This window comes from Sapajus apella, unplaced genomic scaffold (genome assembly GCF_009761245.1).
Source record: "Sapajus apella isolate SASKATOON/1434 unplaced genomic scaffold, GSC_monkey_1.0 scaffold49, whole genome shotgun sequence".
Taxonomy (NCBI): domain Eukaryota; kingdom Metazoa; phylum Chordata; class Mammalia; order Primates; family Cebidae; genus Sapajus; species Sapajus apella.
This window is the reverse complement of record NW_022436989.1, coordinates 10,308,661-10,335,363: the sequence shown is the minus strand read 5'-3', so window position 1 is coordinate 10,335,363 and position 26,703 is coordinate 10,308,661. Positions and strand designations below refer to the sequence as shown.

Genomic DNA, 26,703 nt, shown 5'->3' with positions numbered 1-26,703 from the left:
CACACACACACACACACACGCGCACACACACACACACACACACGCGCGCGCGCACACACACACACACACACGCGCGCGCACATGCAGACACGCACCCCACCACCACCACCACCACCACCCTTACATGGGGGAATGAGAGCAGGTGGGTTACAGAAAATGACAATGGGTTGTCATTGTCCCATTTCTTCCCTTTTCTTCCTTCTTTTGGATTAGTTGAGTATTTTCTGGTATTTCATCTTACCTCATTTTTATTAGTTGATTAGCTGTAATACTTTATTCGTATTTTGGTGGTTACTTATGACTTATAGCATATATCTTTAATTTGAGTCTACCTTTAATTGATATTTTATCTCTCTATGAATAGTGTAAGAACATTACAATAGCATACTTCCCTCGCAGTTTTTGCACTTTGTCATACATTTTACATTTATAGATGTTATTAATTCCACACTATATTTTATCATTTTAATTTAAAGTCAATTAGTTTTCAAAGAGATTTAAATAACAACAACATCTATATTTGCACATATAGTTATCATTTCTAGTGCTCTTTATTTTTTTTTGTGGATCCGGATTTCCTTCAGGTATTGTTTTCTTCTGCCTGAAGGACTCTTTTAACGTTTCTCCCCCTTCCCCTTCCTCTCCCCTTTTCTGAGACACAGTCTCTCTCTGTCACTCAGCGTAGAGTACAGTGGTGCGATCTCAGCTCACTGCAGCCTCCGCCTCCCAGGTTCAAGTGATTCTCCTGCCTCAGCCTCCCCAGCAGCTGGGACTAGAGGTGCCCTCCACTGTGCCTGGCTAATTTTTGTATTTTTAGTAGAGACAGGGTTTCACCATCTTGGCCAGGCTGATCTCAAACTCCTGCCCTCGTGATCCACCCACCTTGGCCTCTTAAAGTGCTGGGATTACAGGTGTGAGCCACTGCGCCTGGCCAACATTTCTTATCGTGCAAGTCTGCAGGAGATAGACTCTTTCTGATTTTGTACAACTGGCAGTGTGTTCTTTGCTTTCATTTTAAGTGATATTTTTGTTCTGTACAGCATTCTAGATCGACAGTTTTTTTTTCTTTTGGTTGACTAATTTCACTCCCTATCAATGAGTGTATTTCATAGTTCTTTATATGCCTGCTTATTATTGTTTAATTATCAGACATTGTGAATTTGTTAGATGCTGTCTCTTTTTGTATTCCTGTAAATATGCTTGAGCTTTTTCCTGGGATCCAGTTAAGTTACATTTTGATTCATTTGGATCTTGCTTTTAGAGTTTTCTGAGTGGGAAAAGCAGCGTTGAGGACAAATCCTTCCCCACTACTGAGGCAAGGCCCTCTGAATACTCTATCCAGTGCCCCATGCATTGTAAAGTTTCCCAGTCCGGCTGCTGGGGCAGGTGCTGTTTCAGGTCCTGTGTGATGGCTAGTTGTTGTTCCCTCTAATCCTTTCTGGTGATTCTGTTCCCTGCCTTGAGTAGTTTTCTCATGATGTTGTCATGTGTGTTCTGCTGAATATTTGGCGGGGATCTTCTGTGGATCTCCAGGGTTCCTTCTTGTGCAGCCCTCTCCTCTCTGTGTCCTGTGAATTGTAGCAATCTTGGTCTCCCCAGACTCTCAACAGTGTCCCTTCAGCTCATGGAGACTGTCGGGCCATGCCCAGATTCCCTGCCTGCTCCATGGCCTGGAAGTTCTCCTAGGCTGTAAACCGAGGCAGCTGTAGGACTCTCCTGATTTGTTTCTCGTCCCTCAGGCATTCCTGTCCTTTATTCATTGCTATCCAGTATCTTGAAAGTTTTCGTGCTGTTTTGGTTACCCCCCACCCTCCCACCCCTCATTATACTTTGTCTGTTTTTTGAGTTGTTTCAGAGGGAAGGTAAATCCTGTCCTGTTCACTTTATCTTGGCCAAATGCAACTCAAATCTAGGTGATATGTGCAATACTTATTTCCAGATGAGATTACTTGTTTCCCTTGGGAAATGTAGTCTGGAACCTCTTTGTTAATTCTGCATTGATGTTTTTCTCTTTTAGATATCCTCCTCATTACAAACTCATCACAAATTTGCAATATTTTTCTGAGTTATCTAACATCTGCTTTTAACAATGTCTCTTCCTTGTGGTCCCCTGAGAAATGCCATAAATAAACACAATGTTCTTTCCTTCTCTTATGCTTAACTGACCTTAATCATGCATCAGCTTTTTCAAAAATTAAATTTTAAGTAAGCTTTGGTTTATTCTTCTTGTTTATTTTCTATATTTACCCTTTAGATATATTATTTAACTCCAGTAATCATGTTTATCTATATTTATATGTATGCAAGTTTTACTTAAATGCACATGAGTATTACCTATTAGAAGTCCTATAGGCTGGGCACAGTGGTGATAACACCTGTAATCCTAGCACTTTGGGAGGCCAAGGTGGGTGGATCACGAGGTCAAGAGATCGAGACCATCCTGGTCAACATGGTGAAACCCCATCTCTACTAAAAATACAAAAAAAATCAGCTGGGCATGGTGGCACATGCCTGTAATCCCAGCTACACAGGAGGCTGAGGCAGGAGAATTGCCTGAACCCAGGACGTGGAGGTTGCAGTGAGCCGAGATCGCGCCATTGCACTCCAGCCTGGGTAACAAGAGTGAAACTCCGTCTCAAAAAAAAAAAAAAAAAGAAAAGAAAAAAAGCATAAAAGTAGGATAGGTGGGGCGGGGCGCACGTGTAATTACAGCACTTTGGGAGGCCAAGGCCAGCGGGTCACTTGAGGTCAGGAGTTTGAAACCAGCCTGGCCAACAGGTGAAACGCCTTCTCTACTAAAAATACACAAATCAGCCAGGCATGGTGGCGTGTGCCTGTAATCCCAGATATTCAGGAGGCTGAGGCTTAAGAATCACTTCAACCCTGAACTCGGGAGGCAGAGGCTGCAGTGAACCAAGATCATACCACTGCATTCCAGCCTGGGTGGCAGAGCGAAACTCTGTCTCAAAAAAAACAGTGCTGAGTTTTTATAATTTGTTAATATAATCAGAAGCTTTGAAAAGTTATACACAATTACTGAGCACTTTAAAGAGCATTTGCTTTTAAATAAAGTGTTTTATTCCTTTTATCACATTCATAAAAGCAGCAAAAGTCTTTAAAATTTCAGTATTTTAAAAATATTTTCACCATGTATTTTTCAGAGTAAATATTTTTTACTATTAATTTTATTAATGCCAATTACTTAATATGTATTAAGAGACTAATTTAAAAATTTTTTACCTTTTAAAAAGAAAGTCAAAATTATTTAGTCACTTGTGTTTTTCTTATGTGGTTTATGTTCTGTGACCCTTCTGCTCTCTCTCTCCCAGGTCAGGGTGGTGGTGGCAGTGCTGTGTGTGTGTGTGTGTATGTGTGTGATCTGCATGGTGGGGGCTCTATTCTTTTGGCCTGGGGTGGGGAATATATATATACATATAAAATGTGTGTGTGCATATACATCTAATAGGTAATATTCGCAAGCATTTAAGTAATATATAATGTGTGTGTGTTTACATGGAAGTGTATAAACATACACATTGTATGTAATTATACATTATAATGGATATTTAATAATGTATAGTATAGTATATCATAATGTATAGTATAGTACATAGTACATAGTACATATACTATACTATATGATAGTATATATAATAGTATATATAATTGGTATATATAATATACTATACTGTATAATAGTATAACGAATAATAGTATATAGTATATAATGTGTATATATATACTATACACATATAAAGTATAGATAATATATATTGTATATACTAGATACTATATAGTATCTAGTATATATTATAGTATATATTAGTACCTATGGTATATATATAGTATACATTATAGTATATACTCTATACTATATAGTATCTAGTATATATTATAGTATATATTAGTACCTATGGTATATATATAGTATACATTATAGTATATACTCTATACTATATAGTATCTAGTATATATTATAGTATATATTAGTACCTATGGTATATATATAGTATACATTATAGTATATATATACTCTATACTATATAGTATATATTATGGTATATATTAGTACATATAGTGTATATTATAGCATATACTATAATATATATTTTATATATACCTTATGTGTCTTCTTTTTTCTTCTGGGTATATTAATAAGTATATTCTTGAAGCAAATGAGAATGGAGAAACCTTTGTTAGGTAGTAATATAGTTTAATCTTTAAATTACAAAATGTAGACATGGGGTTAATAACTTTAATTTTTGCTTTAGCATAATGTGATTCTACCACCTTTGGATTTCTGGATGATTTTTTTTCTCCCTGATATTATTTTTTATCCTTGATAAATTAAGATGATATATATCTCTGTATTAGATGAAAGCCCTAAAACATAGCATAATTAATAATTATAGAATTTTGAACATTTCTTCTGACAAGAGGCTTCTCTTACAAGGTAATTGAATAGTCATGTTCCTCATGGTAGATATGTTTATTTCAATGTGATAACCTAAAAACTGACATTTACCATTATTTTCACTTAAGTTAGAAAATGTAGATATTTTACTTGAATCATTTTTGAACTTTATTCACTTTAGTATAAGAGTTGAATTTCTAAAATGTTTAGAAAAATACTTCATTGCATGTGAATTTTCCTTGTTAAATGGGAAAAATAATTTTCTACTGAAAAGTCACTCTTGCTTTTTGGGCACAGAAAAACTTACGGCGGTAATAAAATGGGTATAGGTGAATTCTGTTGATATGTAATGGATACAGAATTTCAGGTAAAAACTTTAAAATAGTTGTACAGTTTTACTATTTCTACTGTTTGATAAAGCTGAAATCAAATGTTCCAAAATTATTAGCAATCTTTATGGAAACGATGGCACATTTTAAATGTTTTAAGACTGTAAAGTTCAAAACTAATTCTCATTAGTGACCATTTTATTGTTTTATAAAGTAAGTTCTAATACAGTCAAAAAATTAGAAACATTTGGTTGGGATAGAATGTTACCATACCATTTTGCTGATACAGAGAGCAGGAATGGAAGTGCAATATTTATTTGCATTAACAACTTGCTGTGGTTAAAGCATATTACAATATCAACTACAGTAGAGGTTTTGCCCCATTCATTTATTGTATGCATTTTTTTAATCTTTATATTTTGGAATGCTTTTGAATTGCAGACACCATGTCTTAAAATTCTTTTCAGATACATTCAAAGCTTTGAGTTTAAAAACTGAGAATCTCAGTAATCTCAAGAAATGAACATATTTACATACCAGTAATATATCTTTTTTCCAAGGCTAGAAAATACCTCATGATGTTTTTGTTATATAATTTTTAAAACCATTTCTTTCAGATAATAGAAAAGCATTTTAATATATTATTTACCGATGAATAAGCAAATTTTCTAAACATCATTAGAATGTATTTTTTTTAACTGGCGGGAATTAAACAGAACGGCAAGCTAGGGTCCATGGAAACTTAAGAATTCCTTTTTGAAAAACAAACCACAAGGAAATGTCAGAATTATGAATCTGGGAAGGTGCAACCTGAAACCTGAAAGTGTGTAGTGCTTTCAAATGAAAATCAATTGATTTCTGAACATTTCCACTGTGGTTTTGTAGGTATTGGTCCTGTGGCCTATAAGGTTATTCTCTGGGTGAGTGGCTGTGGATACTGGTTTTTATAACATAATGTTACACAGTTTCTGACTTGAATCAGAATTCTTTATCGCTGCTTGAGAAGCAGGAGGACCTTTCTGACATGTCCCTTTTACAGTGGTGTAGGGAGAGAGTTTAATGGCCTGAAATCACCTATAAATGGAAAAATGATAAAATGGTGAATCATTGACAATAGAGAAATGTTTACGGTTTATTTTAGGGGCCTTGATGCTCTCAGCAAGAAAGCGAAGGCTTCCACAGTCGATTTGCCTATAGAGTCCGTAAGTCTAAGTCTGCAGGACCTCATTGGCTACTTCCACCCCCCAGATGAGCATTTAGAACATGAAGACAAACAGAACAGACTACGAGCCCTGAAGAATCGGCAAAATCTCTTCCAGGAAGAGGTGCGTTTCTATCAACACTCCTTTCTCTTCTGTTGTTCTTTTGTAAAGCAGCTTCTTGGTTGGGAGAATTCACCATCTATTTGACCATCTTTGCGTTTTGCAGTGTAGAGGAGAAAGTGTACTATTGAACAGGAGAAACAGGCCTTAGAGAAATCTAGACATGGTTTTTATTCTCTATCCATGAGTATTAATTTTAAAAAGTGAATCTTTTCATTCCCCTGGCAAGAGACATCTACTCTCTGCTCAGCCCTCAGCCTGGTCATTTATAAGCACCATAGTTCTCTTCATGGGGTTGTATCAGTTCAGCATCTTAAAGTGTCTGAATGAATACAGGCTTTAGAAACATCAGGGTTTTCAAACTTGGGTGCTCCTTGGAAATGAAGCTTTGTGTTGGGGATAGAAGCTGCCGGGAGAGGGCTACTGGAGTAGGCTGAGCTCCAAGAACCCTACTTGGACAGAGCAGCCCTACCCTTCCCCTTTGCATATATTACATTTCCATGTATGATTTTACTGCACCAAAAGTTTCACTGCAAAAACGACTCAAGTGTCATCTTTTATAATCGGTAAAATAAGGACCAAATGATATGTCTAATGTCCTAATCTAGTTAAGAGCTTCAGTGTTGATGGGATGAATCAGGCTAGTTCAGCTGGATTCCCATTCTTTTCAATGCAAATGCATCCTGTATGGAGAATAATGATTTTTTTCTACATAAATACGTAACTTTGTAAACGTATCTATCAAAAAAGGTTGTTCATTGAGTACACATGGACACAAAGAGGGGAACAGTGAATACCGAGGCTTACTTGAGGGTGGAGGGTGGTAGGAGGGCAGGGGTTGAGACACTGCCTCTCAGGCGCTATGCTCACTATCTGGGTGATGAAATTGTGTATACATCAAACCTAGTACACACAATTTACCCACGTAACAAACCTGCACCTGTACCCCTCGAGCCTAAAAAGTTGAAACAAGAGAAATAAAACTAAACAAACAAGAAAGAATTATTGCCAGGTCCTCCTAATCCTTACACTTATGTTCTAGTTTTAAGCTGTTTTCTAATATCCCATCAGAAACCCTTGAAACTGATATAACTTTTTGAGGACGTTCCCACTGAATATTCAACAGAAATGACCTATCTGGAGACCCCAGTGGCAGAAAAGCAACAAAATGTCAACATAAACCAACATGGACTAGTTTATTGGGAGCTTTACACATATGCCGAAAATGTTAGAGTCTTTTACGATGCTGAGTTTATTTAATATCAGGGAGAAATAAAACTAAATATTGGGCTATAAAAATTAAATTACTAATTCAGTCTTTTTCCCCCAATTTCTCATATTAGACCGTCTGGAAGGGGACTTAGAAATGTTCTTAGGTCCATGGTATCTCTAAATTCTGTGTGAAATAAGTTAATTGAATTAGACAGTGGTTTATAGCTCTTTATGTGGTTTGCCACACTTCTTAAAACCTTGATCTAGCAAGGATAATAAAAATAAAGCTTAATTTCAAACTCAGGCATTATAGCATTTTTGATTTGCTTTAAAAATATCTTTTCATGAGCTTTACCCGATTACTATATCTTTAATAATAATAATAATAACAATGTCTATCTAAGAATAAGGATCTGCTCTTACAGTGATTTAACAATAGAACGCCATAGGCATGCAGCACGTATTTTTAGATTGTTCTTCCACTTTTATTTGACGATGGCATTCAGAATTTAAAATACACTTGAACTGTCTGAAGAACATTTCATTTCACATGCAAATGTGTGTCTTCCTGTCCTTTGAATGATCGCAATTTTCGTTATGATTAGTAGATGAACCTTCAGTTAGACTTCTATTTTTAAATCAACTTAGCATTTTTAGTCTGTAAGCAGAATGACAGTGTTGGATGTCTGATGGCGATTTTTTTTAACCTTCCAGGGAATGATCAACCTGGTGCTCGAGTGTATAGACCGACTGCACGTCTACAGCAGCGCGGCACACTTCGCTGATGTTGCTGGGCGAGAAGCAGGGGAGTCTTGGAAATCCATTCTGAACTCGCTGTATGAGTTGCTGGGTAAGAAGCATGATTGGGTTCGAGGCAACGGAGTTATGTCCATTTAAAATGACCAGACATGAGCTAGGCGTGGCGGCTCATGCCTATAATCCCAGCACTTTGGGAAGATAAGGTGGGAGGATCGTTTGAGGCCAAGAGCTTGAGACCAGCCTGGGCAACATAGCAAGATCCCATCTCTACAAAAAATAATAAAAATAGAAAACAAAAACAAAAAATAATCACATAATGTCTACAGCAATTTTATAACATGCCTCCTAATTGAGACTTAATTTTTAGTTTAATGGGCTAAATGAAATGGTGCTTAGTATTAAAATCCATCTCTGAGTGAGAAAGTTAGCTAGAGCAGTAGATTTGCCTTTGGTGAAGGGAGGAGAAAATCATCCAGGGTGCAGTCTTTGCAGATGAGGGGCCTTTATATGGATGTGTATTAAATATTTCCTTTTTGGTTTTGGAGTTAGTTCCGCAAGGGTCCCTCCTAATTCCTTACATTCCCATCTTATCAATTATCTGCTCCAGTCTTCTCTCTATTCTTTATAAGATCTCCATTTGGCAACTTCTAAGTATTCCCGACATTGATTAAGCAGCACTTGCTGTGGTTTACACTGCATTCCTATGGGCTCTCTGCAAACAGGTCCTCACTATTTTTGACCTGCTATAGCTTCTACTTGTCTCTTGTCAAAAACTAAAGGGTCTGAGATTTTCACCCTACTTGCAAGCTAGTAAGTTAGCTTGCTGTTAGGGTAAAGAGAGACAGTTTAGTAGTCAAAGAAATGGCTGTAGCTGTAGAGATTGGCTGTAGTGCCAATTCTTTGAGCCCCAGTTCTCTAAGGACAGTGTGAAAGGGGTTAATGACACCTGCACATGCAGCTGGTTGAGCTGAGCTACAGAAAAGGAATCCTAAGCTCAGGGAGCATGAGTTAGTTACACCAGACAGAGAGCCTGCCTGCCTGCCCTTCGCTGTGGGTGGAGACATCTTCCTCTTACATGGCCTCTTGCTGCAAACATCCTGGAAAAGGTTTCCTGAAACAAAGGCTTCCAGTGGCTTGTTTGAAAGATGTGCAGAAACAGAGACCATGGGGAGTCGGTCTGTTTCTCTACCCTAACCCTTCCCTCCGAAGTCTCAGATTCATCCTGCATGTTGCAACGATACATCACTTCCCTGTTTAGAAATTGTTCACATTTCCGTATCATTCTAGAACATAAAGTTCACCTTGCTGTACCTGGTATACGAGGCCCAGTTAAATCTTCCAGCCTCTTATTTTCCCAGTGCTCTTATCCCTACTCCCTTACTTGAGCCACATCACAGTTTCCTGAACTTTCCATACACGTCACACCTCTGGGATGTTTTCTTACTGTCACCTTTTCCAGAATTCTTATATATCCTTCAAGACCCAGTTCACATATCACTGTCTTTTAAAGTTACTCTTGATGTCCAGGCACAGTGGCTCATGCCTGTAATCCCAGCACTTTGGGAGGCCGAGGCAGGTGGATCACCAGTTCCAGACCAGCCTGACCAACATGGTGAAACCCTGTCTCTACTAAAATTACAAAATGTTAGCCGGGCATGGTGGCAGGAGCCTGTAATCCCAGCTACTCAGGAGGCTGAGGCAGGAGAACCACTTGAACCTGGGAAGCAGAGGTGGCAGTTAGCTGAGATCGCACCACTGCGCTCCAGCCTGGGTGACAGAATGAGACTCCATCTCAAAATAAAAACAAAAACAAACAAAAATAAAGTAACTCTTGATGTTTCTCCTAACTCTTAAGTATGATTAACCCTTCTTTTCTGGTTTCTTGCCACTTCGTTTTTACCAGTATTTTAAAGCACTTGTCACATTTCTTGTTTAATTAGAAGTGTGATTAATTTCTAAGGCAAGAATAGCACCTTCCTGGTTTTTGTATCGCTGTTATTTAACTGAATGTCTGGCACACAGTAGATACTCAATAAATGTGTATTAATTGAATAAGTTCTGATAAAATAGAAAAGTATACCTAAGTATAGAAAAGAGATAATGCAAAAAATTTTTAAAAAGAGGTAATGAGTTTTTAATGGGAAGCATGAAAGATAGTCAAAATATTTGGAAATTCTTTACAATCTAATTAAATGTCATTAAAATTCATAGAGTCATAATACAACCTAGCAAATAGAACTCTCATGCCTATTAGAATTGTTAATATGTTTTCGTTAGGTGGGCCGTTTGACATGCCATTAAAATTAAACACTTGTAGTTTGGTGCTTTCAGACTGAAAGGTAACATGCGGCTGTCATTTCTGAGAACAGGACAGGGGATGTTGAGGCTTTTATGGGAATCTGGATGCATTCTTTTACGCAGAATAATCATTGAGATAAAGATTTTGTGATGCCAAAATTCTAATGACTGCATTTCTTTGCAAATGCAGAAGTTGTAGCACTAAATTTCATGATACAGCAGAGACTGAAGTATGGTGGTGTTTTTAACACAAAACCTACCTTCCTCACTTGGTGTTAGATGAATTTCTTGGATAAACTTGATGCTTTAGGTAAAGACTTGCATCACCTAGCCTGGGCTGCACAGGAAGATCCTGTCTCTAAATAATAACAACAGTTAGCTGGAAGTAATGGCTCATGTGTGTAGTCTCAGCTACGTTGGGGGCTGAACTGGTAGGATTGCTTGAGGCCAGAAGTTTGAGGCCAGACTGGGCAACCATCTCCAAATTTTAAAAAAGAAGAATTTCATGTGTGTATGTTTGAGGGTAGAAAGTATTACGTGCGGAAAGAACATTGTTTTTGTAGGTAAATCTGGAAAATATGCATCTTTTATTTTAATATCAACTCTTTTCATAGTCTCTGTTAATTGGTCCCTTCAACAGGTATTGTATCCATGAGGAGCAAAAATAAATAGAATTACGTATTTTTTATGTATAATCATAGAAAAAGTCCATTGCAGCAAAGTCAGCACTTTTGCTTTATCTTTCTGAGCTAGTTATTTCTCAAGCCAATATTCCCTTTAACTCTACAGAGTTATTTGGGGATTAAGTTAGATTATTTTAGTAGCTACAAAAATAACATTAATATACTTTACAAAATGATGGGGACTTGGTGGGTATGAACACAGTTCCTGCTTCTAATTAGTTTTGAGGTTGGCTTTCACTGGAACATGACTAGAGATGTGATTTTAAAATGGCTTACCTATTTAAATATAAAGAGAAAGGAACTGTTGTAGGCGATGTTTCTCTTGGGATGTGTTCAGTTGGAAATAGCAGAATACCCAATCTCAAACTGGCTTCCACAACAGAGGGGATTTTTTTGGCTAGCACAACTCGCAGTCTACCAGTGGGTTTGACACAATGGCTTCATCTTGTCTCCAGAACCAGCTTCTTTATCTCTCCACTCTGCCTTCCATGGGATCACCTTCCTCCAGTGCTGGCTTTTCTTGATGGCCTCAGCTGTCTGCTCTCAGTTCCTAGTGCTGCACACTTTCTTTCTGACACGGGAAAAGTGAAAGAGGGCTTGCGCCAGAAGTTATCCCTCAAGAAACAGTGTGCTATTTTGTAAAATTGCCAAATATACCACTCCTTGCATCTCATTAGCCCGACTTGTGTCTGGCTATTCCTGAACCAGTCATCTGGCAAAAGTAGGGAAATTTTACCAACATTGGTCTTGAGTGATCAGGGACCCACTCTTGAAACTGGGGCAAGTCCTTGGACTGCCTGTCTGTCATACAGGGAATGAATGTGATAGAGGATGCTGGCCAAGAAGCTCAAGTGTCCACCCCAAATGTTAGCTCGTGTACTTATTCAAAGGGTTTTATGAACTGAATTCTAATCAGAATGCTTTTATTCACTACCTAGCACTATGCTTGAGTAGACAGTCAATCAATACTTGTTTGAATTATTTAATAAATACGTTACAGAGATTTCCATTGACTTTTCTGTAGCAGGGTGGATTTGGCTATCAATTTAGTGTATTAAAAACTAGTGGAGGTCGGGTGTGGTGGCTCACGCCTGTAATCCCAGCACTTTAGGAGGCTGAGGCAGGTGGATCACGAGGTTAGGAGTTCAGACCAGCCTGGTCAAGATGGCGAAACCCTGTCTCTACCAAAAATACAGAAAAATTATCTGGGTGTGGTGGCGGGTGCCTATAATCCCAGCTACTCAGGAGGCGGAGGCAGACAATTGTTTGAACCCAAGAGGCAGAGGTTGCAGTGAGCTGAGATCATGCCACTGCACTCCAGCCCGGGCAACAGAGTGAGACTTCATCTCAAAAAACAAACAAACAAACAAAAAAGCCTAGTGGACCTCTTACTCCTCTTTCATTAGGTTGCTTTCTTGAAAAATAAAAACCTAACCTTCCTTTCAGGGATACAGCAAGGGGCACCTATTGTTATTATAAATATTACCTGTAAAATGGCAATCATCATTCCCCTCACAAGGTTGTTGGGTGTCTTAAATGTTATATAGCAAATGCTGAGCATAACGTATTACTGTTCTTATTCCCGTTTCTTTTGGATACTTGTTATCATCCTTCCTCTGGTTAACACCATTTAACTTGCATCTCTAACTTCTTGCTCCATTCTTACTGTTGTTTTGCTTTTCAGTTATGTCCTAGGAAAGAAATTTACTTAGATTTCTTGGATATAGCAAAGAACGTTATGGATTAGCCCGTAGAGCAGATAGGATCCTGAGTATTGTAGGTGTCTACTGGTTCTTGTTTTCCTCATCAGAAAATGGTGGGGAAAAAAGTTTCCTTTATCACTATCTTCAGACTGCAAATATTATACAGTATTCTATTATTGTACCCATTTTTTAACACAGTATCACACATCTGCATCTTAACCATCTGGCATACAGTTAAATACTTCAGATCTCAGTGATATTCAGATATGGTAAAATTGGCGGTTAATCTCTTTACCGGCCGGGCACAGTGGCTCAACCCTATAATCCCAGCACTTTGGGAGGCCGAGGTGGGTGGATCAGGAGGTCAAGAGATCAAGACCATCCTAGCCAACATGGTAAAACCCTGTCTCTACTAAAAAATACAAAAATTAGCTGGGCATGGTGGCATGCGCCTGTAGTCCCAGCTTCTCGGGAGGCTGAGGCAGGAGAATTGCTTGAACCCGGGAGGCGGGGTTTGCAGTGAGCCGAGATTGTGCCACTGCACTCCAGCCTGGCGCCTGGTGACAGAGTGAGACTCTTTCTCAACTACAGCAAAAAAATCTCTTTACCTCCACTCTTCTTCTCCAGTTTTTACTCAGACCTCAGGGAGCCCTCACGCACTTCTCATGAATTTTCATAGACTCTTTGACCTGGGTTACACCCTTCTTTTCAGAAGGGCCTTGTCTGTCTCTTCCTTTCACCTCTGATGTTGCTGGTCTGTCTCTGATCTCTCTCTACTGCATTCTTCTAGTTCTTGGTCTAGTCTGTCTCTTCCTTTCACCTCTGATGTCGCTGATTCTCTCTGGTCAGGTGGCTACTTCTTGGGAGAGGGATCTTGATCTTTTATTTTTATTTATTCTGAATCTATTAACATGCATTACTTTTATAATTGAAGAAGTAGTTAACATATATCTCGAATGCCAGATAATTGATAGTAAAAGAGAAAACAGAATGTATTAATTACAGTGGAGTAAAAAAAAATTTATATATTAGTTCAAATAAAGAAAATCTCTTTCCATAATCTACATGGTAGTTTTAGTGGGGGTGGGGTATTTCCAATGGATAGAGTTATGAGAGTTTTTTAAAAATATTTTTGATTTCTGATGATTTTCTTTTTGTGTTATAGTGAGCATTGATTTCATGACCAGAAAAAGAGTAACAAAGACAACTTTATGTTGAATTTTTTCATGCAAAAGACTTCAGAACAATCTGCTGCCAATGGTTTTTATTTAATTCATTGTAATCTTAAGATAGCCATGTATACTTAAATATATACTTCAGTTTGTCTGGAAAAGCCTCAGATCTGCAGCAATAGTTGGAGTCCTGTAAGCCATGTGTATCTAACTTTCCTTCTTTACTTGGCCGTCAAAACCTTTGATTCAAATATTAACTCCAAATTTGGTAAGCCTCCTTCCCATTATTCCAAATAGATAGACCATAGATTCTCTCCTGGGGTTATACATGAAATATGCCACTGTCTTTGTCTTTTTTCTTCAGTGTGTCTATTTTTGCACGGAGAGAAAACCAAGAAGGTGGGAATGAGAATCTATAACAATTTTGTATTCAACATGGATACATTCAATATGTGTTTTAGGTGGAGAATGACGAAGGTAGATTTATGAGCCTGCTGTTTGGAATAGCTCAGGTTCTTAGAAACAGCAACACTCATAGTCTGGAAAGCATCACTGTGGCATGCTTTCATACTTCTTTTTTGACATCTGCCCGATTAATCTGTGGGATGCTTACAAGCCAGAATGATTTTCTAAAGATGCCTGAGAAATGGCACTTTGATGAACTTTCTCTATGAATACTCATTTTCTGACGATTCGAAGTATGACACCAACAAGGATAGATTGCTGCTCTTTCAGTCTGGCCGAAATGAATGTTTGAAGACTTGGAAAGGGTACAGCCAATAGGGAGTTTTGCACATCAGACCATTGCCACATCAAGACATTGAAGCATGAAGCCTCCGGGGGTAGGATGATACTAATAAAGCAGATGAATACTGCATGGTTCCACTTATAAGAAATATAAGTGTCTCAGGGAGGCAGATCTCCCTAAATGCCATGAAACATTGAGAAAAGGCAGTCAAGAGGTGAGAAAGAAGGAAATGGGCTTTAGACCACACATATCAGGTGCTATTCTGGTGTTTGTGCACCGAAATAGTTCCAGTCTTGTACTCAGGAAGTCTCAGAAAGGTTATTTTATAAACAAGGCACACCCTTTCTTATTTTCAAGTTGGTAATAGTCTCATTGTCTCTCATTCTTGCAAGCTCCTGGGTAAGAGCCCTCAAACTCCAGTTTAAATATCCCCAAAGGCAGGGACAGCTCTCCAAGAAGTTTTAATGCATTATCTTCTAGATGCTTCAGTATATTCTGAAGTGTTTTGTTTTGTTTGTTTATTTATGTTTTTTTTGAGGCTGAAGAGCATCTACTTGTTAATCTCAACATTTTGAAAAATGTTTCTGGATTTTAGTCCAATGAGCCCCTCATTTTTCTGTGCTGCGTGAGTCCTGCTTACTTAGTGTTCCCAGGCTTTGAAGGTAAACTCCAAGAGGGATGTTGTTTCATTTCCTCTGTATCTCCAGCCACTAGAACGATGCTTGACACAAAGCAGGGAATCAGTATTTGTTGGATAAATTTTAAAAGTGAAGGTGTTTTTTTTTTTTTTTTTTGGAATTTCTTTAAATCTAAATCGATCTGTAAGTCTCAGTTTTTTTGAGTTTTTTGTGAAATTTTGAGTTCAAGAATTTAAAGACGTTGAAGCATAAAGCCTTTGTGGATAGGATGATACTAGTAAAACAGATGAATACTGCATGATTCCACTTATAAGAAGTATCTAGAACGATTAAATTCATAGAATTAAAGAATGGGGCCAGGCAAAGTGACTCATTTCTGTAATCTCAAGACTTTGGGAGGCCAAGGCAGCGGCATCGCTATCACTGGCCAGGAACTGGAGACCGTCCTGGGCAACATAGCGAGGCACTGCCTCTATAAAAAGTTTAAAAATTACATGCAGTGGCATGTAATCCCAGCTACTTAGGAGGCTGAGGTGGGAGAATCACTTGAGCCCAGGAGGTTGAGGCTGCAGTGAGCCATGATTTCGCCACTTCACGCCAGCTTGGGCAACAGAGTAAGACTCTGTCTTAAAAAAACAAAACAAAAAAACAATCAAAGATTGGAATAGTGGTTTCCCAGGGACTGACGGGTGTGGAATGGGCATAGAATTTCAGTTAAGCAAAATGAGTAAGTTCTAGAGATATGCTGCATGACATTGTACCAAGAGTCAACAATACTGTATTGTACACTTTACATTTTGTTAAAAGGATAGATCTCATGTTAAATGTTCTTACCACAGTGAAACTAAATTGTTAAAAAGTAAATAAATGCAGCATAGTGTATTTATTTTCAAAATTTTTTATTAATTGTGAATATTGCATGCTTTTCATATTCAGATTGGATAAAACTATAGGGAATTAATTAGTTATTTAACATTAATAAAGTTGGTTCAGTGAATTAGCATTTCTTTCTTAAGAGCTTAGTTCAAAGTATTTTTATGTTACTTAAATTGGACTGCAGTTATTTAACCACTGATATTTTATAGGAGACTGGGCACTATCATTCAGTTATGTTAAGAAATACTGTACCTACTAAGTTTCAGGCACCATATCAAATGTAATAAAACAGAGCATCATATATAAAATAGCTTAAAATATAACAGAAGAAGACCTGTAAGTCATCGTATTGTATTTATTCACATTTCATTCGAGCTCATATTCACAGGGCCAGCTGTAGTGACTGATACAGTCACATTGATATTTCTTAAATATATGAGAAAAAGATCTTTATGGAAGATGAAAGGTCTTAACTTAGTTGTTAATTAAGCAGCAATTAAAGAGTACGGTAAAATTTTAGGGGAGGAGATTTGTCTTGAATTTGTTTTCATACCTTGACCCATCATACAAAGTTGCCATTGCCCTTTGGAGATGACGATGGTGCTCTGAGACTTCTCATAAGGAGAGCCACTACAGATACTGACGGCATGGTATTCCATTTTATTTTTGGAAAGACATTAACTTTGTTGTACTATTTGATATTAAAATCAATACTTTGTAGATAAGGAAAGAAATAAGAAAAATTAAGAAGGTAGAAACTACTCTTAAATTTAACCACCCATTTTAATCTATAACCTTTAAAATGTTCCTTTAAATCTTTATCACATTATAGACATGCAAAACATTTTGCACAGCTGCACATGTACTTGCAGAATAACATTGTATGTGCGTATCCGTGCATATCTTTGCACCAAGACATCACCTGTTCCCTCCTCCCCTTGACCATTGGCTCCTCTTGCTCCAAGTTCCAGGTTCATGGACTAAGATAGTCAGAAGTCTTTCCTTTGATGTTGGCATGTTTTAGAGGTTTATTTGGTTACATTTTTTCAGACTTCCATGCTTTTATATTGTCATCTATTTTTTTCTCTGAGAGTAAACTTGTGATCACAGAACATTACCTCTTCACATCCTAACTTCCATTCTTATTGAGCATTTGTGATTTCTTTTGACAGAATTGATTGCAGGTTCAAAGGGTCACTGTGAAAGATCATATTATAGGACATGGCCCTTTTGTTCCCCTCCTGATCCATTCTTCTTCCACTTTATTTTGGAATAAGGATATGTACGTTTTTGACCCGGGGAAGCAGTCCCACTAATATTAATCTTCCTTATGGTCTCTGTTTCTATCTCGCCCTTATCCAGATATTTTTTCCCCAAAATATTAGCCCTCATTCTCTAAGAAATATTCTAAAAAACACAGTTTTCTCCATGCTGTGCGTGTACTTATATTCAGTATATGCACTTATTTTACAAAAATGGAATCATACTATCAATGTTCTTTTATAGCAGATGTTTTCAATTAATTCTACATTGTGGGCCAATATCCTTGGCAGTAACTATAAACCGTCATCAGGCTTTAGGAGATATACACTACTGTGTACATACAGCATATTACCATACTGAATACTGCAAGCAATTGTAGCACACTGGTATTCGTGTATCTTAGCATAGAAAAGGTACAGTAAAAGTACAGTATTATGATCTTAAGGGACGATCATTTTATCTGTTTCATTGTTGACAAAAACATTAATATGCAGCACATGAAATAGTGTAAAAATGACTTATTTATTGAATTTGTATGAAAAGGTTTTGGTCTTTGACACGCTTCTCAATATTACTCATGATTTATTATTCTATTCAAATATTCTCCCATTAGGTCAGTTTTAGTGAAAAAAAATACATATCTATATATCTATGTATCTGTATCTTGAGAACATTCTTTTTACCAGATGTTCAAGGTTGTAGTATAAAGATGTATAAAATGGTTGTGTTTATAATTCTTTTTCTTTTTTTTTCGAGATAGGGTCTCACTCCGTCACCCAGGATGGAGTGCAGTGGTGAGATCGTGGCTCACGGCAGTCTTGACCTTCCAGGCTTAAGCAGCGCCCCCCGCCTCAGCCTCCCAAGTAGCTGGGGCCACAGGCATGTACCACCATGCCTGACAAATTTTCAAAATATTTGGTACAGATTGGGTCATGCTATGTTGCCTAGGCTGGTCATAAACTCCTGGGCTCAAGTGATCCTCTCACCTTGGCTCTCAGAGCGCTGGGATTACAGGCATGAGCCACCATGCTCGCTTTAATGCCCTTTTCTTAATTTTGTCCTTTTTTCCTTTACTTTTTGATTAAAGTAGTAGTTGGTAGTTAGCTTATATTTTAAAAATAGTCCTTGAATGTGTTCTTGATCATTCTTACTATTATATAAATTACTTCTATTTCTAATGTATTAGTTTCTACTTTTATTGCTATTTGTAGTTTTTCCATTTTACTGATGTTTATTTGATGTTTTTTCCTATGTTTCAAAAGAAGTATTTACCATTTTCACCCAATTGCTTAACAATTAAAGTGTTTCGTTAATTTTGCCATGAGTATACTTTTGGTCACTTACTATTGGTGGTGTTAGGTAGTATTCCAATTTTTGATATTTATTATTTTATATTATGATATTGATTCCCTTATTTACCCAAGAGTTATTAAGGAGAGAGTTTAAATTTTTATATGCTTTTGGGTTTTTTTTGTTTGTTTCTGCTTTTCTTACTAAATTCTGACATAGTTCTGTCCAAGAACATGGTTTATACCATGTCTGTTTGCAGTAAATTTAATGAAATTATCTTTGTGGCTTACTCTATAATTTTCTTAAATGACCCATCAGTTATTAAAAGAGTTCATTCTTATACTATTAGTTTCTTTCAAGAGTCACTTATGTTATAGATATATCATCTATATAATTTTAGATAGCTAATATGACAGTGATATACATGTTATATATGATGTAGGTATAATTTTAGATAATACAATAGTTAGCTACTATATACAATTTTAGATAGCCATATATAATTACACATATATCATATATATAATTAGTTTTACAAAATCAGAAATAAAATGAAAAGCATGAGTTAAGTTTTAAACAAAAAGGACTCTAAAAATTCAAAACCTTTATCACGTTCTTTTTCCCAATTGCTGTTGTTCTAAATTGGGAACAGTTATTCTTAGAGATTAAAATTAGAAGTTCTGCTTAGCCATAGTATTTCTCATTCCTCTGCTGTATTCCACCCCTATCTCTTGTCCCCCGTACTCTGCAGTCTGTGAGTAAACCTGGCCCTTAGGGGAGGCTGCCGGACCCAGAGTCAGAGAGAGCCTGAGAAATTGAGTGTATTAGCTCTTAATCTCCGTACATTTGTCACGGAAGCTCTATATACATAAAAGCTCTTCTCCTGCAGATGTTGTCTTTTCTGTGTGTTTCTTTTCTTACTCTCAGATCAGGTAATAACTTTATTTCTTTATTTTTGGAAAAAGGAAATGTGAAGGACGTCTGTACACTGTCACTGTAGGGCCTCTTCCCTCCTTTTCTTAACAAGGAGGTTAACAGGCAGTAGCCTCAAGCTTCAGCTACCAGATTTTCTTTTTTATTTTTTTGAGACAGAGTGTCGCACTGTTGCCCAGGCTGGAGTGCGGTGTCACAATCTCAGCTCGCTGCAACTTCCAGCTTCCAAATTCAAGTGATTCTCCTGTCTCAGCCTCCCAATTAGCTGGGATTACAGGCGCCTGCCACCATGCCCAGCTAATTTTTTATATTTTTAGTAGAGACAGCATTTCACTATGTTAGCCAGGCTGGTCTCAAACTGCTGATCCACCTGCCTTAGCCTCCCAAAGTGCTGGAATTACAGGGGTGAGCCACCGTGCCCTGCCTGCCAGATTTTCAATAATGATTATTCTTATAGAGACATCTTTCTCTCTTTAAATATCATGTTGTCTAAAAATATTGTTATCCCTTTGGAAGCAATTATACTGTTTCTCAATAAAGTTAGGGGTATAAAGGTAGAAAAATATTTACCAGACTTGTTTTGAAATAATTTAATGTTTTTGATAAAAATTTAAAATTGAGTATATGAACTAGGCTGAAATTGATCAGAAAAGTCACATAGGAATTTTATTTAAGATGAGTTCTTCAATCAAAGAAGTATAGAAAACAATAGTCTAAGCCAAGTTAGAATTCATTTCTTTACTGTCAAATTTCAAGTTTTTATTATGAATTGTGAATCTCCAAATCTGAAGAAATGATATAAGAAAATAAAAGGGTTTCAAAGTTAGTGACTACTGGTTTTCCCATCCATTATTTAATGTGACATTTAGTTCTATTTCTCTATATTACCTGTTAGAGTTATAATTACTATTTATGTCTCCTAGTATTTTGTGATGCATTTTCAGGAAAACTGATTTGCTTTTAGCTTCTTCCTTATATAGGTAAGAAAATTGAGCTTGAGAGAGACAGAATAATTTAATCTCATGGCTAATTAAAAGCAATGGATATTAGAACTCAAGTGAGGGAACTCCCAGGAAACTATTTTCTTCATTACCCTTCATTATTACCTCCCAATGTGAAATTTACTTTCTGAAATTATATTTCTTCTAATGAACAGTGGTTTTCTTCAGTCTCAATTAATAATCATTAATTTGTCTTTTAATGTCTTAGTATTGTATATGTATGTGTATATATGTTGCATAAGTTTTAGATGTAACATGAAGATATTTTGTTCTTGATACAATATTTTAGGGCCAGTATTAGCCTATGTTAATTTTTGAGCCAAAAAATCACATAAAGGTGAACTCTATTTCTTCTTTTGCAGCGGCTCTAATTAGAGGAAATCGTAAAAACTGTGCTCAATTTTCTGGCTCTCTCGACTGGTTGATCAGCAGATTGGAAAGGCTGGAAGCTTCTTCCGGTATGTTTTCTAGTTTTCTCCTTGTTGTGATAGCTCACTCTTGTTTTTCTTTGCTTCATGTCCTTTAAGACCAAAAAAAAAAAAAAAAACTTTGAGTGGGATGTGGTGGTGTGTACCTATTCCCAGATAATGAGGTGACTGGAGGGCAGAAGTTTGAGGCTGTGGTACACTATGGTCACTGCACTCCAACATGGACAACATACCGAGACCCCAGCTCTAAGAAACAAACACAAAAAACTCTGATGCTTGGTGTAATATAAGTGTTTTCCTTTTATGTTAGGTTAAGTATTTTTATTTATTGAAAAAAGCATTAGTATTTTCATTAGTCATTTCCGAATAGTCATCTAACAATATCATGTCCATTTATATCTTTAAAAGCCTATATATAAAAGCCTTGAAAAACACTAAAGAGCCAGAATTCTCATTCTTTTTCAAATTGTTGACTGCTAGTCTATTCTACAAATAAAAAGATCAGTTTGAAGTTCTTATTGTTTTCCTTGTATTCGAAAGATTATTTGGACAGATTGGGGAGAAAATTGGTTTTCCAAATCCTATAGCATAATATTTTATTTAAAGGAAATTTAGTAAATACTAATAAATGGTCTCTATAATAGTAAAATATTTACAGGCAGTCAACCCGATACACACATCTTTAACAAGGTGTTAGTTGTATTTTGGTATTGTGGAGACTTGTCAGTGATTGTAAAGACTTATCATTATGAAATCAGTGATTTGAAATTGTTAAAACTTTCTAGTTCAAACGTAATTGTTAGAACTTTCTAGTGCCATAGATTACCTCAGTGACACCTCAGTGAATCTACTGCTCCTCCATCTGTTTGCACAGTATTTTATTATTTGCTCTTCTTTATCGCTAATGCCTCTTATGTTACTTAGTTTTCCCCTGAGTTTCCTTCATTAGTAATGAACTTCTTGAAGGTAGGGGCATGGTTTCATTGATCTTTGTTTTCTCTGGATCTACTATACCATCTGGAACCTATAGGTGTTTAGTATTATTTGTTGAATGAATGAATGGACGAATGTTTAAAATTCACCCAAAAAATACCATTGTATTTAAAAGTCCATATAAAATAATTCTGCGACTTTTGCATGATAAAGACACAATCAGAAATTGAATGAACAGAGATAGAAACAGCTGTGATCGGAGAGGGTAATTTTAAGTCCCAGAGCAAAATCTGTAGAGTTTGAGATCGTGGAGGAGAAACGTTTGAGTCACAGTGAGTTCTTTGGCACTGCTTGATTGTTGGGTGGCAGAAATGAGATAGAAATGGAGATTGTTATAATCAAAACACAAAAATAATTTTGAGGGTGTTAAGAGTATCAGAACATGAATGTAGCAACTGTGCATTTACTGCAGAATATATTAAGGAAAAAATATGTAACTACTAGGAGAAAGAAGTGACCAAATAAATGATAATGAAGCAAAGTCATTGTTGGGGGTAAATGCCTGGGATTTGTTGTCTTGCACCAAGAAGATTAAGAACACACACACACACACACACACACACACACACACACACACACGAGAAGAGAGTTTAGGAGCAGAGGTTTAATAGGCAAAAGAAAGAGAAAGAAGAACAGCTTTCTCTCTTGAGAGAGGAGAGAGAGAGAATGAGACAGCACGCATGCATGCACGCATAGCACCCAAATGGGAAATCTGACCTGTGCCAGAGTGTACCAGATTTTATAGGCAGGCTTGAGAAAGTGCTGTCTGATTTGCATAGGGCCCAAAGATTGGTTGGACCAGGTATGATATTTACATAGGATACCAGGAAGGCTGGCCACCCACCCCCGCATCTTATGCAAATGAGCTTTGCACTTGGCTGGTGCCGTGTTGCCTGCTCCTTACTGTACATGTGGCTGGCAAGGAGAAGGGAACATGGAGCCATGATTGTAAACATGCCTAGTCCCAGGTGGCCTTTTCTTATTGGCACAACTGCTGGCATTCACCTATGTAAGCTTCCAGCTTGTCTATGTCTGCAGCTTGATTTTGCAGGCTGCTCTTCGTTAGACAGGAAAATGATTTGGGGGCTGCTTTTCATTAAAAGGGCCCCTGTACCCTTACTATCTGCCTAAATAATTTCTCCTTCACTCCTATGGATTACAAAAATGGATAAATGTTTAGGCCAGAGTGCCCAGAATCATTGGAAAGCTACAGTAGACATTTAAAAAATGCTGGTCTCTTCTGCTGGACCCAGTGGGATCTGTAAAGAAATATGTGCAGGGCAGATTCAGAGCAGAGTGCTAACACGGAATGAATCAACTGCACAGCAAGATGCTTAACTCAGAAACAAAGAGAGAGAGAAGGCACGAACAGAGCCAAGCATCCTTAAAGGTCAACCAGGTAGAGTCTAGAGGTTTTAGAGTCTTCAGTTTTGTCAGTTGTAGGTACAGTTTCATCAGATACAAATTGTTATTTGCTGCTGCCTTTTTCCACTCAAGCTGTTGATGGCCGGCATTCCTACTGAAATAGAAGCCCTGTGCTCAGAGATAACTTAATGAAAGTCAGGGAAAAAAGGACGCTTCGACAATGTTTCATCTAACATTCTTACTTTAAAGGAAAGGAAACTGAGGCAAAGAACATTGAAATGACTGATTCAGAATCCTAGAATTAATTATTATTCCTGCCAGGGTTAAAAGTCAGCTCCCTAGCATCAGACTTGAAATATGTCCATGATACTTTATAGCTTCTGGTTTTTAAGTATCTAAAATATATTTTGCTAAACAATTTTTTCTATTGTAGTTAACATTTATGCTTTTAATGAACTGGTTTTTTCCCCAGAGGAAGTGGAGTTGCTTAGTCTTTAGAGGCAGTAACAATGATGATATACACATGTATGTGTATATAACTTATTTCAATTGTGCTTTGTTTTTACTAAGGACATACATATGCATCATTTTATTTTCTCTCTATAGTAACTCTGACGTTGCTGAATACACACTCTCCTCATCTTGTTAGTGCTGTAGCTGCAGATTGAAACTGAAAAATTCTTGAGTAGAAAAGGGATCAAAAGTAGGGTTACTGGGATCTAGACCTTTCTAGTCTTAACTGCCTTGGCAGGTCTCCAGTGCCTTGTTCGTTTTGGTTGATGTCTGGCCTGAAAAACCTAGTTTACCACTGAGAGATAGAGAAAAATGCCCAGAGTCGCCTTAAAAAACAGAATATTGGAAATTAAGTGTTGAATCATAGGCGAACAGTTATATTACAACAATATTTTCAACTATATTATAGATATTGCGAGGAATTGTTTAGATGTATATCCTGAAATATATTTAGAATATATTTTAAGTTGAAGTTTCATTTTTAGAATGTATGTGATAAGATACATTTTTGTAAAAAAAAAGAAAAAAAGATGAAAGTAGTAAGAAAAGAAGAAACAAGAAAAGGAAAGGGGCAAAAACCCTGCATAATATGTATGTATGTCTCCTCAGGCATAGGCTGCAGAAATATGTACACCGCTGTTTACTTTGGTGACAGAGTTCAAATTAGAGGAAAGAAAGGGTAAAATACTAACTAGGTTCTCTAGGATGGGGAATCGCTTGTCAAAACCTGTGATAAATAGCAAATGGGAAAGGATTAGACCCCAAGGATCAAGAACCACATAGAAGAAGAAAGGGCCTAACGACCAGTAACAACAATTACTTTTTCCACCTTCCTTTTGCTTTTTGTTAGATTGTTTTTTCCATTATTCTTTACATTCTGTCAATAATTTAGTGGCAAGGACAATAATGTTATCTACCCGATAGGGATGTTAGGAGGACTGAATGATTAATATTTATAAAGTACATAAAAAAGTATTTGGCGGCCAGGTGCAGTGACTCACACCTGTAATCCCAGCACTTTGGGAGGCCAACATGGGCGAATCATCAGAAGTCAGGAGTTTGAGACCAGCCTGGCCAACATGGTGAAACCCCGTCTCTACTGAAAATACAAAAATTAGCCAGGCATGGTGGCGCGCACCTGTAATCCCAGCTACTTGGGAGGCCGAGGCAAGAGAATCACTTGAACCTGGGAGTCGGAGGTTGCAGTGAGCTGAGATTACTTGATTGCACTCCAGCCTGGGCAACAGTGTGAGACTCCATCTCTAAAACATATATTTTTTAAATTGATGAACTATAACTGTGTATATTTGTGGGATATGGAATAATGTTATGATGTATGTATATAATATAATATAGGATGATTAAATCAAGCTAATTAAATATCCATAACCTCAGTTACTTGTCAGTTTTTGTGGCAAAAACACTAGTGACACCAGTCACTATACTGAGCGTATCTGATCAGTTTGTAAGTATGACCATACTCTGAATTCCTTAGGGAAATGAAAGGTAAATTACATATTTTCCCCGACTTCATGTGTGTCTAGTGATTATGTTGCTGGGCCAACATTAATTGAAAAGACAAAAGATTGGTATGAGTGAGTACAGTTGATGAAGTTGATGTATTTCCAAATCCTGGGTTTTTCTTCAGGGTGTTCTCAGTCCTTGAAATACTATTTGGCGGCAAGAGTTAACTGACTAAAAACAGCTGGTCAGGAGGCCACAGAGTTTTTCTGAGTTTTACTTTTTGTGCAGTCTGTTCCCCGCACAGTTTTGGAGTAATGAAAATGGTCTCTCTCCATCCTGGCCGACATGGTGAAACCCCGTCTCTACCATAAATACAAAAATTAGCCGGGCATGGTGGCGCATACCTAAAGTCCCAGCTACTCAGGAGGCCGAGGCAGGAGAATAGCTTGAACCCAGGAGGCAGAGGTTGCAGTGAGCCAAGATTGTGCCACTACACTCTAGCCTGGAGTCAGAACAAGACTCCATCTCAAAAAGGAAAAAGAAAGTGGTCTCTCTTTGGCGTTCCTACCATTTCTTCCCCACTCTTAGTAAGTGCCAGTGAGTCAAGTCCCATGGGTTTAATCCGAAGAAGGAGTTTTTGAGGCTGGTCACAGTGGCTCACGCCTGTAAGCACAGCACTTTGGGAGGCCGAGGTGGGCAGATCATCTGAGGTCAGTAGTTTGAAACCAGCATGGCCAACATAGTGAAACCCTGTCTCTGCTAAAATACAAAAAAATTAACCAGGTGTGGTGGCAGATGCCTGTAATCCTCAACTACTCAGGATGCTGAGGCAGGAGTACTGCTTGAACCTGGGAGGTGGAGGTTGCAGTGAGCTGAGATCACACCAGTCGCAAAAGAAAAAAAGAAAAAGGGAGTCTTTGAGTGGGTTCCAGATATCAAAGCTTCATCCCCATGTACAGTGCAACTTGTGGCACCTGTAAATAAGGTAGTCTAAAGATTCCAAGGTTGTCACAACTCTTTCTTGCAGAGTATAAGCTCATCATTGTTCAAAGATGAAAAATGTTTAAGCTGTGGAATAATTTGTGCTATAATTTGGTGTAGCAGAAAGTTTTCCTCCTTGGTATTTACTTAAGTGTGAGCAATTGAGTTAGAAAGAGCAAGAACTTCCAGGATGTTTATGGTTTGAAATCCGTTGCTGGTGATGCAGAAATCGTAACTAACTCATTTGAGTAGTACCAACAATTCAGGCAACTCTGGTGATTTTCTCCAGGGTTGATTGGAGGTGGGATACCAGGAACC

At 37.4% G+C, this 26,703-nt stretch overlaps 1 protein-coding gene across 12 annotated transcripts in view; it reads left to right on the top strand.

Moving 5' to 3' along the window:
• Nucleotides 1-26,703, top strand: part of RYR2 (ryanodine receptor 2) — a 784,407-nt gene that overhangs the window by 402,585 nt on the left and 355,119 nt on the right. For all 12 annotated transcript variants that reach the window (XM_032242431.1, XM_032242430.1, XM_032242419.1 and 9 more), the window contains 3 exons: nucleotides 5,885-6,068; nucleotides 7,992-8,127; nucleotides 21,004-21,099. In XM_032242431.1, the coding sequence (XP_032098322.1) occupies nucleotides 5,885-6,068; nucleotides 7,992-8,127; nucleotides 21,004-21,099 (416 nt within the window). The remainder of the gene's footprint in view (nucleotides 1-5,884; nucleotides 6,069-7,991; nucleotides 8,128-21,003; nucleotides 21,100-26,703) is intronic.